At 35.8% G+C, this 17966-nt stretch overlaps 1 protein-coding gene across 1 annotated transcript; it reads right to left on the bottom strand.

Moving 5' to 3' along the window:
- Positions 1-10677: 10677 nt before the first annotated feature.
- LOC136239819 (protein NLRC3-like) lies at positions 10678-17889 on the bottom strand. The gene is made up of 2 exons (XM_066030569.1): positions 16446-17889; positions 10678-13988 (listed from the first exon to the last, which is right to left on the bottom strand). The coding sequence occupies exons 1-2, from the start codon at positions 17887-17889 to the stop codon at positions 10678-10680; spliced, it is 4755 nt and encodes a 1584-aa protein (XP_065886641.1).
- Between the last annotated feature and the right edge of the window lie 77 nt (positions 17890-17966).

Genomic DNA, 17966 nt, shown 5'->3' with positions numbered 1-17966 from the left:
CACGCTATGCAGTTTGAGCGTTTGAATGAATATTTATATTACTTTTGCATGCATGCAAATTAACTTGCATAAACTCTGTGTACAATATCATGTATGCAACTATAGCTAAAGATAGCGTGTCATGCAGGTGCCGAACTGTCAAAATACTTACCCGGCATAGACGGCTATAGGGCTGCTGCATGTAAGGCATGACCCTAGTAACTTCCCGGCAAAGCACAAATTCCAAGTACGTAGCTAAAACTATCTTGTGAAAGTGCATGTTGTTTTATATATGAGGCACCCAGGGGCGGATCTAGGATTTATAAAAGGGGGGGGGGCTAACTCAAGGTACTAATCTCTTGGGTATAGAAGTGTGCAAAGCACACTTTCCAGCATGCTTTGCATGCTGGAACTAGGGGGTCTGGGGGCATGCCCCCCCCAGGAAAATTTTGAAAAATAGATGCTAAAATACTGCAATTTAGAGATATTTCCACATAAAATTAATAATATTTTCTGCCTGTAGATATTTTATATACTGCCTTTAGGTTATAGGTATGGCTCTCTGAAGCATTTTGCTAATGGAAAAGTTTGGGTAGGTACAGACAACCAAGTACATGTTGCACCCCTCTCACAATTGCACAACACTGAATAGGTGCATGTTAGAATAATAATGTTGAAAGTGGAAAATTTTGAAATTTGAACAATACAAGATTGAATCTGAGAGCATTTTCAATGGAAATTGTGTACCTCAATTAAGTATTGCCATACATATTAACTACACAAGTAGATGAATGAAGCCCTTTAAACAGACCAATGCACTTCATTGTATGCATAGGTGCAGTGGAAAAATTCCATAACAGAACCAACTACATGTTTCCAGTGAATATTCTATTAGAGTAGTTAGCTGACTGCTCTATTAGATTATCTTGATCTTGCACACCTCCAATGCTGATCCGGGTCCTTGTTGCATAACCTTTAGCATAAATCCATTAATAATACCTTGGAAAAATGTTTATAAGGTGGTTTTATGAGTATTTGTATTATTAGTGATCATATAATTATGCTAAGACAAAATTTCATCAGCATATCAGTTGATCAAGTAAAGCCTAAATATGAAGGGGGGGGGCTTCAGCCCCCAAAGCCCCCCCCCCCCCCCTGGATCCGCCCCTGGTACCTTATGTGGCTTGCTCGGTTTCTATTATAGTCTGAGTAGAATTATCAGTATTTAGCACTGACTTATACACAAACGCTTATAGTTCAGGGGTAAGATATAGCTATATACAGTGATATACGTATATATACTCCATGCAATTTATATTGATCTTGGGTAACAACTTTGATAGATAAATGGTGTGCACACACACACACATATAGTGTTTATATTCTAGGGCTCTTAAATCTCAGACTCCCCCCTAAAATTGTGACAACTGCACTGCATGCAGCTATATAGCTACTTCGGTTTTAGCTACTTGTTATTAAGGCCGTCACACAAGCCTATCAAAAATTGGCTTAAACAGCTTTGCTGTCTGCCCTTCCCTCCCCCCCCCCCCCCCCCCAAAAAAAATGCCCTCAGATTCAATCTCAGCATGACATCAGTTTGAAATTGCATACACAATTCTCTCAAATTTAGTCTCTGATGGCCTAATTAAAAAAATTCTCCAGATACATATGCAACTCAGTAGTATCAAAAATTCATGGCTATATCATGTATTCAATATTTGAGAGCCCAAAACTTTACCCAGTATCTTAAATAATTTATTATTAAGCTTGTTTTCAAAATAGTATGCTCTCAAAAAATTGTCCTTAAATTCAAATCTCAGAAAGTGTGCATGTAGTTTTAAAAATTGCTTTGAGGTTTGCTTTCAAATATAACATGCACAACCAGCAGAAATACCCTCGAATCTAATCTCAGAAAGCTTGATTTTAAAAATTTCCTTGTTTTTAAGAACGACTCTAAAGTAGGGTTGAAACGATCATGGTTTTTTAGTATTCGAGTACTCTCTAGAGTTAACAATCGAGTACTCACGAATACTAGCTATTTGTAGTCATACCCATTTGACATGTTTTGTACCAACCTTGAACAGTTTATAGCTTTTCAAGTAACAACAATGATACACACACTGTATTAAAGTACTGGTGTTAGTGTTCCTGACAAAAAAATGCTAATAAAACTCTACAGCCTTCATTGTGTGTCACTCCCTGATGATAAATACATCATGTGAGCTGGTTCACATGATCTTAACGAATACTCGAGTATCAATTTTACTATCTGAGTACCAAATCCTTAACGAGTACTCTCCGAGTATTAGTATTTGTTTCAGCCCTACTCTAAAGCTCTAACCATGAAAAATACCCTATAAGTCAAATTTTAAAATTTTGAAGACACCCACCCAGTTCATTATGACACAACCACCCAGGTCCACCCTTGGCTACACCACTGTCTCATCACAACATCCATGCATCAAGCTCTAACCAACCATATAATTAGAAAGTCTGGCTTCACTGACCCAATGCCAATCACAAAAATCAACACAGCCTTGACTAGCTAACTAGTTTGGCAACTATTTCAACTGTTTGATTTTGAATTTGGGGAAGTGGACCTTCATCTTGTCACCCACAAAATTCCTGATTCCTTCCAAAGGAGAAATCCTAGAATAAACACTGCACACACATGTACACATGCATGAGTACCTGAACGCACAATGCACACGTCTTTATCTGCCTGTATAGACCTCTTGAGATCATCATGTTTGTTCTAACTCTTTATGGAAGGTGTATACACTCACCTAGCCAGGGGATGCTGAATAACCCATTTACAAGCTTATGAATTTGGGATAGGACTATCAAATGCCTATCTGCAACAGTGCAACTTATTTAAAAAGAACATTTTAGTAGTCAAGGTTCCGTTGCATGCAACTGTAGAATTGTTGGAATAATTATAGTCCATGCTGCTGTATCTGTAGTGAGTCACATGCACAAGCAGCCAAAATAGTAAAAAGCTCATGTGATTAATTAACTGTCTAAAAACAAGTGCAGCAAATTTACACATGCTCAACTTATCATTTTTGATCATCATTGCAGTAGAGACATATATGAGAAGTATAGCCTGCCAAAGCTGAATCTATGATTACACTACTAAAGACACTGATAGATAATTGACCACACAAAATTACCAATCTCCTATTACGGCTTTGCAGAACCTTGAGATGTCGACAGAAACAAGAAGGTAGCAATTGCTATTATTGTGTGTTGCTAGTAGTGAGCAAGATATACACTTCTTATACTGGTATCAACAGTGGTCCTGATATAGTATTTTGCAGCCGAACCAATCAGTATTATTGTTTACTGACACAAAAATGTTTGATGTATAAATTTGCTACACTAGCATGATATAATTATATATTTTGTGGTATACAGTAGCTACCACAATCAGTAGGTGTATGTGTAGTTTGTCTAAATAAACAGGATACAGCTAACCAAATAAAAAATACAAAGCTTATTCCAATAACAAACATTAGCAAATATGCAAACATTGTATTAGCATAAATCACAGAGACAGTCACATAGAGAGATACACATATAACACATGCACACTGAGAACAACTACATATATAAAAAGTATATATGTGTAAATGTGCATGTGTGTGTGTGTGTGTGTGTGTGTGTGTGTGTGTGTGTGTGTGTGTGTGTGTGTGTGTGTGTGTGTGTGTGTGTGTGTGTGTGTGTGTGCATGTGCATGCGTGTGCGTGCGTGTGTGTGTCTATGTACTGTTTTTTTCTGTGATACTCTCATTCATAGTGTTCAGTAAATGCAGACATACAAGAAACCATTTCACAGGTATAAGAATGGGTATAAGTTTATTGTGCCATTAATTGTTGTGGTTTGCATGCACCACAAAGAGTGGGTACATGTGCACTTTGTCCCCACAACCAGGATATGGCTAACTATTTGATATGGCTAACTATATTAAACTAAAATATCAATGAACAATATTTTTAGGACTGAGAACTGATCACACAGAGAGCAAAGAAAAAATACATGTACATATACTGCATATGGGATGTGTATATAGAGGAAATGTCATTTAGGTTTTTAAAATCAACTCATTATGTAGATGATACAGATATGCTTTGCACCTAAAATGTGACATCTCAGTATATAGCTACAGTACTTCAGTATACTGTATTGATAGTAGGAAACTTTGATGGTATAGAACATTTTGATTGGTGAAATCTATTTGGCAAAAACTTTGGCGAATTGTCATGTTTTGTCACATGTCACTACACACTGCATTAGCTAATGACAGCTGGAAATATACTTTGGTTGAAAAAACTATGGTGAATCAAATGGCAATTCACCAAATTTGCCAATGTTTTAAATCACCAAAGTTTTATATACTATGTATATGGTATTGTGTGGTACACACCACAGATTAACTTAGGATATCACATAACAGTGATCATCTCAAGTGTACTATAATTATTATGTAGCTAAGCATTCATCTACATGTGTGCTCCATGTGTATCACATTACAGATATTCACTGTATATTCAATACCATCACACTGTCACAGAGTACAATTCCACTTACCACAAATTGCATTATGGATGTATTTTCACTGCATCTGTGTGCAACCATTCCAATAACAATTGAATTCACATTTCCTTCTGAGCAAAGCCATAAATTTACATAGTTCTTGAGAATCAGTTCACAAAATGTCCACAAACATGTTAAGAATAATCTAACCATTTTGGATGCAACATTATTGTCATACTTTCTAAGAGTCTTGTGGCTTTACATTATCTATTGTACTGTATAGCAGGGACCACAAAGGTGTGAGCATAATCCATGAAAAAATCACTCAAAAACCAGCCTCACTTTTCCCTGATGACGATGAAGCAGGCCCAAACAAGCTTTCAGATTGACTCGAACGCTTTCAACATATTGCTATGAAATTTTTAAAAAGCAGAATTTTCTAGTGACTGACTGACTGATGCCTTCAGACAAGCATAACTCAGTGATGGCTAAAGCTATGGGCAGCTTCATTTTTTCACTGTTCAACGTCGCTTCAGTTGGACAGGGTCCTTTTTTTTCACGTGCTTGCTTCTGCGTAAATTCAAATAAGAAAACTAAAGAGAAGAGACCCTGATGAGAACTTAAAGCAAGGAAAACCTATTAGCTATCTTTCTTTGATAAAAGAGATAGAGCAAGTAAGAATGTCATAGCTATACTAAGTGATGGCTTTATAATACACCTCCCAGAAGATGGGGTGGATTTAGGGTGGGTGAGTGGGTCTAAAGGGGCTGTAGCCCCCCCATCCCTTTCCTTTCTAAGTTAGTACTTGGCCAATAAAACCCTAAATCTTCTATGTGTATCAAAAGCAGACTTATTTTAGGAACTATGCATCACTACCAACACAAAGTCTATTAACTATATCTATTGTTCAACTCTGTTCCAGGAGGGTATAGCTTCCTTTTCCTCAAGATTTCTTAAAAAAAAGATTTCGATTGTGGGTTGCATACATCTCCAGTTACAAAAGTTTTAATTGTGGGTTTTGTTTTATTCAGATAATTATCCACTATGGCTATAAAGGGTGATTAGTGTGGTTTATATGATTCAAAAAGTGTTAGTTAGTTTAATTGGTTACAGTTATCAACTTCAGTATAATATGTTGACAGCCATTATAGCAAATTGTAGTCTTTTGGTAATTTACAGTCTCATAAGGCAGCTATAGTAGATCAGTCTTCATAATCCGGCAGGTCTAGAAATAAGTTCACTATCACAACAGCAAATTCAGAAAGTTCATAAATGCAATATAGTTGCTCTTTGCTAAGTATTGCCAGTGGACTAGCTAATAGCTACCAGCATCCTTCACTGCATTCTGCTTTCAGTACACTTTATTGGTGTTAAGACTAACAAAGTGTCACTAGGCTAAGGAGCATCCATACTAATAATTGTGACATTCAACACCACTACTACTTAGCTATACATGTTTATGCCTCACAGATTTAGCTGATTAGAGCATGACTAAGAGTAGCTGATGCATTATGGTATATAGTTAGCTATATCTAAATGCTTGGTAGCTACAAATGAAAAGATTATCATGCATGCATGATAGCTACTCAATGCATATTGCAATCAGTCCTGATTTAATGGAAAAGTAAGTGTTTTGATAAACTGAAATTCCATTGTTCTCCATTGAAAAACTGCTAAAAACGTTCTCAGATTCACCTTTAGAGGGCCTTATTTTCAGAATTTCCTGGGGGGCATGCCCCCAGGCCCCCTAGGTTGGCATGCTTAATTGTTTAATGTAGTTATTATTCCAAATAGCTAATTTGACCATAAATACTGCATGAATCTTACCACTAGGGCCTTGCGAGAAGGCTTTGTATCTTCTAATGTCTGGCTAGTTACCCATGTCCCTGTCTAATTTAGCCCCCCCTTTCAAAAAATCCTAGATCCATCCCTGCAGTAAAACCTTTTCAAAAATCCTAGATCCATCCCTGCAGTAAAACCTTTTCAAAAATCCTAGATCCATCACTGCACAATGACATGAATTCTAAACTGGAATGAGTGTGAACATGTTGGTTACTTTCATTCTTAATGAATCTTGTGATGTGGACAATGCCACAGTTGGTAGCATTCATATGTATATTAGGCGGCTTAGCTAGCATAACTTATCAGTAGCACAATGACCCTGAGCAGTCCTTAGAAATGATGGAGTGTACTGTATGTACAATTGAGTGTTTGCACCAGTATATGATGGGTCCATGTCATGCAAGAGGAATATATAGTATGTGTCAAGTGTTAGAAAGATTATTAATAAGTGTATGCATTTAGAAATTACTGTATTTTGAGGACATTTTCGGCCATGGAATCTAATACTAAATTTAAACCTTTCTTAGTGTCTGGGGGATACTACTTCAATTACCCGTCCCACCTTTTGAAAATCCTGCATACAGGCCTGATAAATACACCACTATTAATAGTACATTCACTACAGATTGGATATTGTACTACACTATTTGAATGTATTGCCAATGCAACACTGTACTATGTTAGGTTAATTTTTTTAATCAATTGGCCCATTACGTCAAATTTCTGATATTGTGGCCATTCAGGTATCAGTATTGGCTAAAATGAAAAGAAATTTACAGCACAGGTCTTTATTCAACACCACCGAGCTGTGTAGCCACATATAGCCATCCCCAGGCTGCAGACCTCTCAACCTGGAAGCAGACTGGGTTGTGTGAAAGCCAACCACCCCCATGCAGCTGTCAATGCGTAAAAGAAAAGATCGAGATATTCTAATAGAACAGTCAAGATCTAGATACTCTAATAGAGCAGTCACAGTATTCAGAGAAGCAGTGTAGCAAGCTACTTATAGCTACATATGTGTAGTCATAAATAAGGAGATATAGTTGGTGGAGGGCAGCTATTGCCAGTAGGTGATTACCTTTTTTTGGGTCTTCAGCTTACAGCTGGCTTGGCCCCCTCTCTCTTTGGCCTGCTCCACCGCCCCTGGCCTACCATCTTTATGATGGGACTCATGCACATACATTTGTTTTAACAAAAACATGTTTACAAGGCACAACCAGCTAGCTATATGTGGGTGTAATACTGCTGTTTACCGCAGATAATCTATGGTAATAACATGACTGGTAATTCACCAGGGTCTAGAAAGTTTGAAATCATGTTCTCTTGTAAAATTGGTTGGTGACAGGGTAGCTAAACAATTTTGTAGAATCTATGAGTAGGTGTTGCTTTAAAATCTTAGAAGTCTCAATCAAGTCTCCACACTATCATCTACAGTATAGTGAATAACGCTAGATGCTTTCTTGGTAAGGTACGTAGATTTACTAATTGGGGTATCAATTTTGTAGCACTGTGCTGAATTTTCTCCAACATATCTATCCTTAGCATAATATGGACTCCAAGCCTGAATGCAGTGCTCAATATGTGGTTGGATGTATGTTATAAAAAGGATGTTAAATAAATCTATTGTAATATACTTAAATGATCGTTTGATAGTAGCAACACTTTGCATTACTTTAGCATATGGCCTTCTGGCATTGAACACTTGGGTGCAAGGTGCAAGTTATCCAGACTCTAACATCTTTCTCACAGTCTGTGGTGGAAAGACTGTGGCCAACATTGCCTGGATTTGTGATGGTGTTAGATAAGGGAATTAAATGAGGTTCAACTAAGTAGTATGTATTTACATTTGTTTACAGTGAGTCTAACTACACATACGTAATACCTATTAATTCAAGTATAAAAATATAATTAATATGAAGAACCACTGGCACAGTCATGAATTCACTAAAACTTAATTATGTCATTTCCATAGTAGAAAACCTGTTTCACAAGAAGAGGATTACTTCCAAGAAATATGCAGCCAATTTGAGTTTCTGACTAAACACTTGTAACCATCACCATGGTTCACATAATACCTCATTAGCTGATTCAATACCATTAGCTAGTTCAGTTGTATGTATGAATAATCATAATAATAAGCATTATAGTTATGTAATGGTAAAGTCAAAATTAATATGAAATCATGTACTGTATGTTTGTGTTAGGTGAGCTATTATATGCTGTGACTAGAAGTAAGTCATGAGATGTCCATTTGGTTCCACCTGGGTTACTTTGAGATAATAAGTCACTATCTAGAGTTCCAATGGATATAATACATGAAAATCTTAATGACAGGGAGAAAACATCCTGACTGCCTGGCAGACTCCTGTAAGCATTCGAGCGTTAATTGGATGGCTGCAAGTTTGGGGCTGCTCAGGTCCAGTCATGGATTTTTCTCACCTTTTTAAACACACTTTATGTACAACTTTAAATAGGCTGTAGGACCAGGTGTCCTACATACCTTCAGTACTTGTGCTGTAAAGCCTTAATAAATAAATAAATAAATAAATAAATAAATAACATGAATCAGTTAAGTAACTGAAATCATCTGATTAACCTAAGCCAGTTATTTATCCATTCAAACATGGCTAGAGAAATTACTTTACTACACCAAACTATGCCTGAAGTCAATTCTTTTAGAAAGTATAAATAGAAGCAGTCTTTCACACTGACATCAGTTCTAGCAGCTGCCTCTACAGTGATCTAACAAAAGCAAGTATCTCTGCTTACCAGCCTGTCATTGGAATGGAGCATCACAGTCATGCTGAAATATATGATGCCAATGAAGTCGAGCGTTACTCAAAAGACAATGTTGATGAGCCAATCAAGCAGGCGTTCTTAATCCCACATGTCAAAGAGTACTTAGCAGCACAAGTGCCTGGAAAAAAGGTGGTGGATATCCTTTGTGGAACTGGTGATTGGGTGAAGTGTGCAGCAGAGAGTGGTGCTAAAAGTGTCGATGGCTTTGAGGATCATGAAGACATGGTGAAGTTGGCACAACAAGCTACTGTTAGTTTTGGCAATGTTAAGATCTGTTTAGGAGATGTGAAGAACATGCCTTATGGTGATAATACATTTGATTTAGCTTTAAGCTTTTATGTCACCTGCGGTCTAAAAAAACCAGCATTTGATAAGCATTTCACTGAAATGTATCGCATACTTTCCCCTGGTGGAAAGGCTGTGGTGCTTAATCTTGCTAAGTCTGCTTTTGATGTCATGTATCTGCATGATGGGGCAAATCGTGCAACAGTTGAAAGCAAAATAGAGAGTGCATTGGCCAAGCTGCCTGTTCGCCCTAGCAATGAGCAGATTCACAAAGCATTTGCAGATCTTACTGATGTGGTGCTGGTGACATTTACCCTGAACAAAGATGGTCGTTTGTACAGAGTGAATGATGCAAACCAGCTGAAAGATGGACAAGCTGTGTGGATCAAGACCCAAGCCATGGTCTTCCCTGATTATTTCTATACTACTAGTTTCATTAATGACCACACCAAAAGTGCTGGTTTGAAGATTGACCAAATTGAGCACTACTTTACTGAGCACAAGAGGCAGACTCATCATAGCAATAATTCAATGGTTAGATTTGAGAAGGCCATTATTGATGACCCACCATTCTTCCTCTATCACCTCTCAAAGCCAGCCAAGTGATTCAGAGAAGCATGGGCATTAACGTTTGAAAAATAACTTTAGTGTTTCTTAATAGGTTTAGTGCATGTAGACTGTAGGTACACACATGCACATGTACAAGCTACCTTTAATTTAGCACTAAGTATCAGATAATGTAACTAAAGAAAGTATGATAATTAACATTAACTTATGCAGTAAATGTGCATCATTCACATTTTACCACCCCATTACACTATTGTGGCACCTTGAGATTGCAATTGAGTACAGAAATTTGCAAGCATGATACATGACAACAGTGCAGCCAGTGTCATAATTATGTCATAAATGGTACATTGATATTATTACAAAAATATTTAGCAAGTACAGACGTATAAAATGATTGAAAATTTTACATTATCTGTAGCTATAGCATAAAAATGTGCATGATACAGTACAAAATGAATAGTGAAATAATTAACTTAATACTATATGTAACAATATAATACCTTCACTCTACAGTGGTGCAAATATACATAGCTATGATGTCATACTTCACTATACTGAAGCTATATACACTTCTACATTATATACAACTAAAATTGTTTTATTCTTCTATTGTTATAATATGTAGGCATACTAGTACTTAATTTCTTCACTGTGCATAAACTGATATTAATCTAAAATTAAGCACTTCAGTGTGGAGATGTTCTTTGCTGCTTGACTGATCACACTAGTGCTTGCTTCTTGTAAGTTACAATTTGACAGATCAAAGTGTTCAAGAAAAGTGTTATTAGTGATGACACTTGCTGCATACTTGGCACTGTCATTTGAAATAGCAGGGTTGTAACTTGCAATAAATGCTCTCAGAGTTTTAACATTACACAGTGCATCAACAATACATCTAATTCCATCATCTCGTAAACTGCAGTTGTGAAAGTTTACATACTGCAGTGTTTTATTCCCATTAATAATAGAGGCAATTTCAGTGGCAACTTCACTAGTAATGATATTGCAACTGACATTAAAATGCATCAGCAGTACATTATTGCTTAAGGACTTGCATATTGTTATAAATTCACGTTCACCCAGTTTGCAACCTGATAGATCTAAATATTCCAGTGACTTGTTTGCATGAAACATGATTGAAATTGATTCGGCAGCATTGAATAATATTGTGTTACAGCCCATGTTTATATGTTCCAGTGAAATTTTATTGTCTTTCATCAATGATTCTGCAATCAATCTAAAGCCGTGACCTGAAATGTTACATGAACCAATTTCTAGTTCAGTTAAGAATGTGCTAGCAGCAGTAACCTCACAGATTTTAGCAGCTGTTTGATCAGAAACTATATTACAATTTACATTAAGATGATGTAAAACATTCTTGCAACAAAGCGTTCCCAGTAACAGGTCAAATCCTAGTTCTTGTATGTCACAGTTACAAACAATCAAGTAATTTAGAGTAGATATTTTGTTGAGAGCTACTGTCAAAACTTCAGCAACAGAATTACTTATTTTATTATCTGATAAGTTTAAATACCTTAATGTAGAAGTTACCAAGAGAGCTTTGCAAATTATACAAAATCCATTCTCATCTAGGTTGCAATATGACAAGTCCAAGTGCTGCAGGGATGTATTACATAAAAGGGCAGTTGCCAGCTTGTTAGCTGCTGTGTCATAGATGGAATTGTAGCTAATATTCAGATGTGTTAATGATGATATTTTAGCCAGTGAATTAGCTATGATTGTTACACCTAGGTCAGTTAAGTTGCAAGAGACCATTTCCAAGTGACTAAAAATGCAGTTCAATGTGATAGCCCCACTAAGTTCATAAGCCACATTATCTGATGTTTTGTTGTAGTTCAGATTTAGAGTCCTCAAACAACCAATGTTCCTTAAGGCATTTGATATTGCTACAAACCCTTGTTCCTGTAGATCACAGTGGTGGAGTATTAAGTGTTTTAAGGTATGATTACTTGTGATAGTCAATGCTAATTGTAAGGCTGCATCATTGCTAATGTGATTGCAACTGGTGTCAAGAAAATAGAAATTCTTCTTGTTGAACTGTAAAGCCTTAAATATGTATTTTAACCCATCTTCTTTAAAGGAACAATTGAACATCTTTAAATTTTGAAGTGCCTTATGTCTGAGGATACGTTTACCTAGGCTTCTGCTAGTTACACCATCAAATGCATTACAACTTATATCCAGGTACTTAATAGATGACGAAATCTCAGTGGCCTGCAAAATTGGCTGAAAGTCGTCTTCTTTCAAACCACATGCTGCAATGCTTAAATGATTCAATTTTATGTTTCTAGTCAGCGCCATTGCTAACTTTTTAATTACAGGTGAAGTTAGAAATGTTTCACTAAGGCCTAATTCTTTCACTGAAGAAGCCATTTCCAGCACTGAAGAAATCTTCTCAATACCTTGCCTCTGCAGATTACAGATATTCAAGAATACATGGCTGGCATGTTTAAAAGCTGGCGCTAAATTTTGAGCAACATGATCAGAGATTTCATTGAAACTGAGGTCAATGTAATTCAGGGAAGGTAATTTTAAAAGTGATTTGCTTACTTCGATTAGTCCTTTCTCTTTCAACATACACCTACTGAAATCCACATGACTTAACTTATCATTCTTGTCTATCACATTAGATATCAGAACAGCAGACTCATTATTAATTTTATTAGAACTTAGATCTAGGTAAGTTAATGTTGAGGATTTCTCCAAAGCATCTACAATACAAAATAGTCCATTCTCCTGCATCTTACAGTTTGACAGGTTCAAATGAGAAAGCATTGAATTGTTAGTTATAATGGATGCAAGCGCTGTAGCACACTTATCAGTGATGTAATTGCCACTTAAATTACAGTGCTTTAGTGACTTTACTAATCTAAGAGATTTGATAATTGTCAGCATTCCTTGTTCTCTAAGTTCACAGTGACTCAAGTGAAAATGCTCCAGATCAATATTGCAACTTATGGCTGAAGCAAAAGTCTGTGCTGTTACATTGCTTACAACATTGTCACTAACACAAAGGTAAAGTAGTGTTGATGTGCATTGCAAGGCTGTTACAATTTTTATTATGTCTTGCTCTTCCACATTGTTGCTCACTAGTTCAATAGATTCAAGTTGTTTTCCAGAGCTAATTGTCTCTGATATTTGACACGCTATTTCAGTTGTTATGATGCTGTCTACTACATGGATATGTTGGATGGGTGCAATAAATTTTACCTCTTGAGTCACGTAAAGAAAGTCCCTGTAAGGAATTATACCTTTCCTTAAACTGAAGTATGACTGTGTGTCATGCATTCCAACAGTGACAGTATTTATTACATTCAGGTTTCCCTGTCTTATGTCTGGCAGTGCTATTGATGAGGTGTTGTAGCTTTCAAGAGGAGGCGGTTCTATAGTTGAGGATCTTAAAATTTGTTGACTGTCAATTAAATTGTTACTAATCATTTTGCCAAACATTGCCTTTTCAAATGTCAACATTTTTGACAGATACTGCTTGCAGTTGCTATGATTATGAATGATTATGCTTTTGTACACAGTTCCAACTTCAATTTGAAATAAGTACTGTTTAAAAATCTCATGTTTTGCCATTGCAGAAATGGCATGACTAAGATCATATTGACGAATGCCATTGCAAGAAATCACAACCTTTTCAACTTTCCACAGTAACACTATTGAACTAATATCCTTAAGAGATGACATAGTCAACCCATTGTTTGTAAGATTAAGTACCTTCACAGTGACATCATCAATCTTAGTGTACTCTTTGCACATGCGTGATAGTGTAGCACAACCCCGATCTTCAATGTTGCATCCTGAAATATCTATACATTTCCATTGCCTTTTGGAACTGGATATGATCCTTCCTAGCTGTGAAAGCTCCACTGAAGATGGTATGTTGCAATTAATAAGTTGCAGTGTATCCAAGTTAACTTGATCTATTAATCTCTGGCTTAATGCTTCGACTATTTGGCAATGAAACATTCTGAAGCACAGTAGCCTATTTTTGTATATCAAAATGCAACCTGGATAATTAATTCCTTTAATGACTTCTGGTTTGTCATCTTCTGTTTCACATGTACTACCAATAGATTTGATTTTCACATATTGACCTTGCTCAAGGCTTAAAGTAAGTAGGTCACCATTCTTCATTTTTATTTCATTATTGCAAAAAACAAGCTTATGAACTAATATGTTTTCTTCTGATAGTTCATTGCAAATATCCATCATGTCTTCAGTAATGGTAGAATTAACAAAATAAATGTATGCATACTTTTTGCAGTTTCTCGACTGATAATTCCTACAGCAGTTTTTAACACTACTTATAACCGTTATGGGAATGTGGCAACTAAAGTTAAGAATGTTGGAGTTGGGTTGAATCCCTGACAGAATTGCATTGTGCAGCTCCTGGGGGTAAAAATTGTTGTGAGTAATTATCAGTTTTTCTATTATGCACAAATGGAATATTTTAACAATCATAACAATGGAAGATGAAGTTAAGCTATTGCTTGTCAGGTTTAGTATTTTCACATGCAATGTTGTTTCCTTTCCAGTTAGGTAAGTGTGCAAAGCCATAACGCCTTTGTCTTTGATGGAGCTTCCCGCGAAATCAATGAATTGTAGATTAAATGAACATTTATTGAATATCATTTTCAGCACACGACTGTCTGTGATACAACAATCTATTATCTGTAAGTAGCTCACTGTATTGGTTGGATGATGTGAAATGATCTTATAAATTTGTTTGTTATCAGTTTGATAACACAGAAATTTTGTTTGAGATAACAGTACAAATTCAATCTTAGTAAATTCCTTTAGCTTTACAAGTGCAACAGCAACCTCATCAGAAATTCCTGCTTGAAATATCCTTAACTTCATAATCTGGAGACTGGGTAATAATGATACAAATAGGTCAAATTTATCCATGTAAAAGTCATTGTTTGTAAGAATAAGCTCATTAATTGTCCAGTGGTTATGCAATGCAATCTCAAAAATGGAAGCCTCAATCTCGCAGTTAATAATATACATATTACAAACATTCCTGCTTAGTTGCACCTGTGTATTCAGATGTTTTGCATTATTGATAATTATCAAAGGGTGTTTTTGTAGAAAGTTTGCAGAAACAAATTCAGTACGTAGCTCTGTAATGAAAGCATCCGATAAATCTTGTTGTGGTATATTGTTATGTGACAAAATGTACTGATTTACTATACAGTGTTTGAGGGAGTTCATAATAATTGGTACTGAAAGTGATGTCAAACAGTTATCAGAAATATTTAACACTTTAATGCTGATTGCAACTTTAGTATGGTCGCTTGTCACACCTGGAAAGTAGCTACAAAGAACTGCAAAGCCTTCATCGTTAATGCCACAGTCAGACAAGCCAACCATTTCCCAGCTGATCCGGTTATTAGATATGATAGCTCCTATGCAATGCAAAGCGTCAAGTGTAAGCAAGCAACCTGTCACTTGGAGAACTGATAGAATTGTGAAAGTGTTCTTAAAAAGCAGAACACAGTGTTGAATATCTGCACCAAATATCAACAACTGTTTCTCAGATTTCAAAACATAGTTTGCTCTTCCCTTGGAATGCAAAGATAGGGGACTTGAAGTATAATGTTGCTGTAGTTCTGACTGTAGGTTGTCAAGTTCACTGTCATTCAAACTGGTGTTAAAAATACTTATAAGTAAATCGACATTGTACTTTGCAAGTATCTTAAAATTGTCAATGTTTAATGTTGAATTCCACAAAAACAGACGCTGGGCATGAGCAAAACTATCTTTGTTATTCAAGTTCATTATTAATTCATTACACTTGCAATTAATCACATAGATAGATGTTGTGTCTTCAAAGCTTGCACTGTCACAAGAACTGCCTAAACTACAGCTAACACTATTCATGCTTCTCTGACTACTGACAACTGTTAGTGGAAGGCAAAAGTTGCAGCAATCATTGCTAATAACAACATTTAAAAGAGCTGCTGAAATTTCTTCATCAGATAAACTGTTGTTTAGGATGAGCTTTTGGATCTTTAACTTAAGCACTAATTTACAAATTTCATGGAGAGAGGATGATGTAATGTTGTTAGACGAAACATCTAAAGTTTTTATACTTAAATTACTTACTTGATCTGAAAGACATGACTTTGATAGAATTTTAAAATGGCTGTCATCAAGAGAGCAGTTTGATAAATTCAAAAGTTGCCAATTTTTACAAGATGATCTTGCTAAAAAGAAACTGAGTGTATACATTTCTCTTGACATTATAATTTGTCCACTCAAATCAAGTATAAAATCATTTAGGAAATTTCCAACTTGCTCACACATGGTTTCGTTACCAGCCTCTAAAAAGCATTGAAATAAGTGAAGACATTTGATTTTATCTTCGATAATAGTTTCATCAATTGGACTTTGTTGTTTACCTTTAAATTTGAGTTTGGTGAGCCATAAGAATCGATTTCCAGACAAAAAGTGTATCAATGGAGGATAATTGCCTTTAGTTAAGCCAAAGTACATAATCCATGTGTTTAGGTATCGTTCACACCAAAATTTTTCATGCATGATCCTTTTCTGTACTGCATCAGTTGACGATGCAATGTGATAAGCAGCTAGAAATTCTTGCAAAGAAAAGTGCAAAAAGTTGAATGAAACCTGTTCACAATTATCTGTAAAGCTAAAATGCTTCACAGCCTTTAGTAAACCCATGCCATTTAAATCTTTTGAGAAAAGCTGAGAATTTTCTTTGACATCTGTATGATTGAATACAATTTTATCTTTACCAAGAAGGTCAAATGCAAGTTCAGACAGCTCTTTAAATTGTCTTCTATATTCCATTGGCATATTGTCTAATGAGAAGCTTTCAACTTTATTCTTTTCTTCCCTCAAGAGACACCTTTCAACTTTATTCTTTTCTTCTCTTAAGATATACCTAGATATTGTCATACAGATGAATTGTTTGTTAATTTCTGTTTGATTCTTGGGAAGTTCATTTGGAGCCAACTCCTTTAGCAAGCAAATAAAAATAGACATATTTAGAGGGATATAACATAAACTATTGATAATTGGGTTATCATCTAAATATGATAAGATTTTTTCAACCTTTTCAAGATCATTTTTTAAAGCTCGTGATATGTACATTCTTCGATCATCATCAGTGAATCCTAAAATTTCAATTCTACAATCTGCCATCTTATGAAGATGCGCTGAAGCTGATGGACGTGATGTAATGATTAGATTACTGAGTGGGAACATTTTGCGGTTGATTATGTTTGCTATGAATGATTCTTTTCGAAAGGATTCTGGCAATTCATCATATCCATCAAACACAAACGTTATATCTTTACCACATGTATTTGAAAGAGCAAGGGTAAAATCTTCTATCATCTTATTTTGATGACATGTAGTTGTGATATACTTTGCAAGGTCAGTAAAAGTCAAAATTTGATGTACACAAGGATCACGTAAGTATATTGAAACCAGCAGCTTTGTGTCTTCCAATATTTTCCCGTCTGCCCAGAGAAATGCAATTTCCTTAGTCAAAATTGTTTTACCAATTCCTGGTGCACCTTCAATCAGCACAGTATAGGGCTTAGAGCCTGGGAAGATGTCATAAATGTTTCTAATGTACTTACAGCTAGACAGATATGAATTCTTTATTCGGCTAGATAAAGGCTTCACATCATTATTGCTACCATTTGTGCACGATGACATAACTTCTCCTTTGTATGCTTTCTTTGCAACAGCAATAACAGCTTTTTTATAGGCAATTTTTTCTTTGTGATGAATAAGTACTACAGTTGTATATGTTTCAGGTTGATATGGTGGCCAATCATCTCCATTAATCTCAGATCGCCGTTTAATACACATTCCCTTTACAATCCTTAAAACTTCAGGAGCACCTAGAGTATCTGCAGCATCAATCGCTGAGATTACTTTACCCCATG

Source organism: Dysidea avara, chromosome 12, assembly GCF_963678975.1.
Source record: "Dysidea avara chromosome 12, odDysAvar1.4, whole genome shotgun sequence".
In the NCBI taxonomy this organism is placed as follows: Eukaryota; Metazoa; Porifera; class Demospongiae; order Dictyoceratida; family Dysideidae; genus Dysidea; species Dysidea avara.
This window is presented reverse-complemented; position numbering and strand designations above follow the sequence as displayed.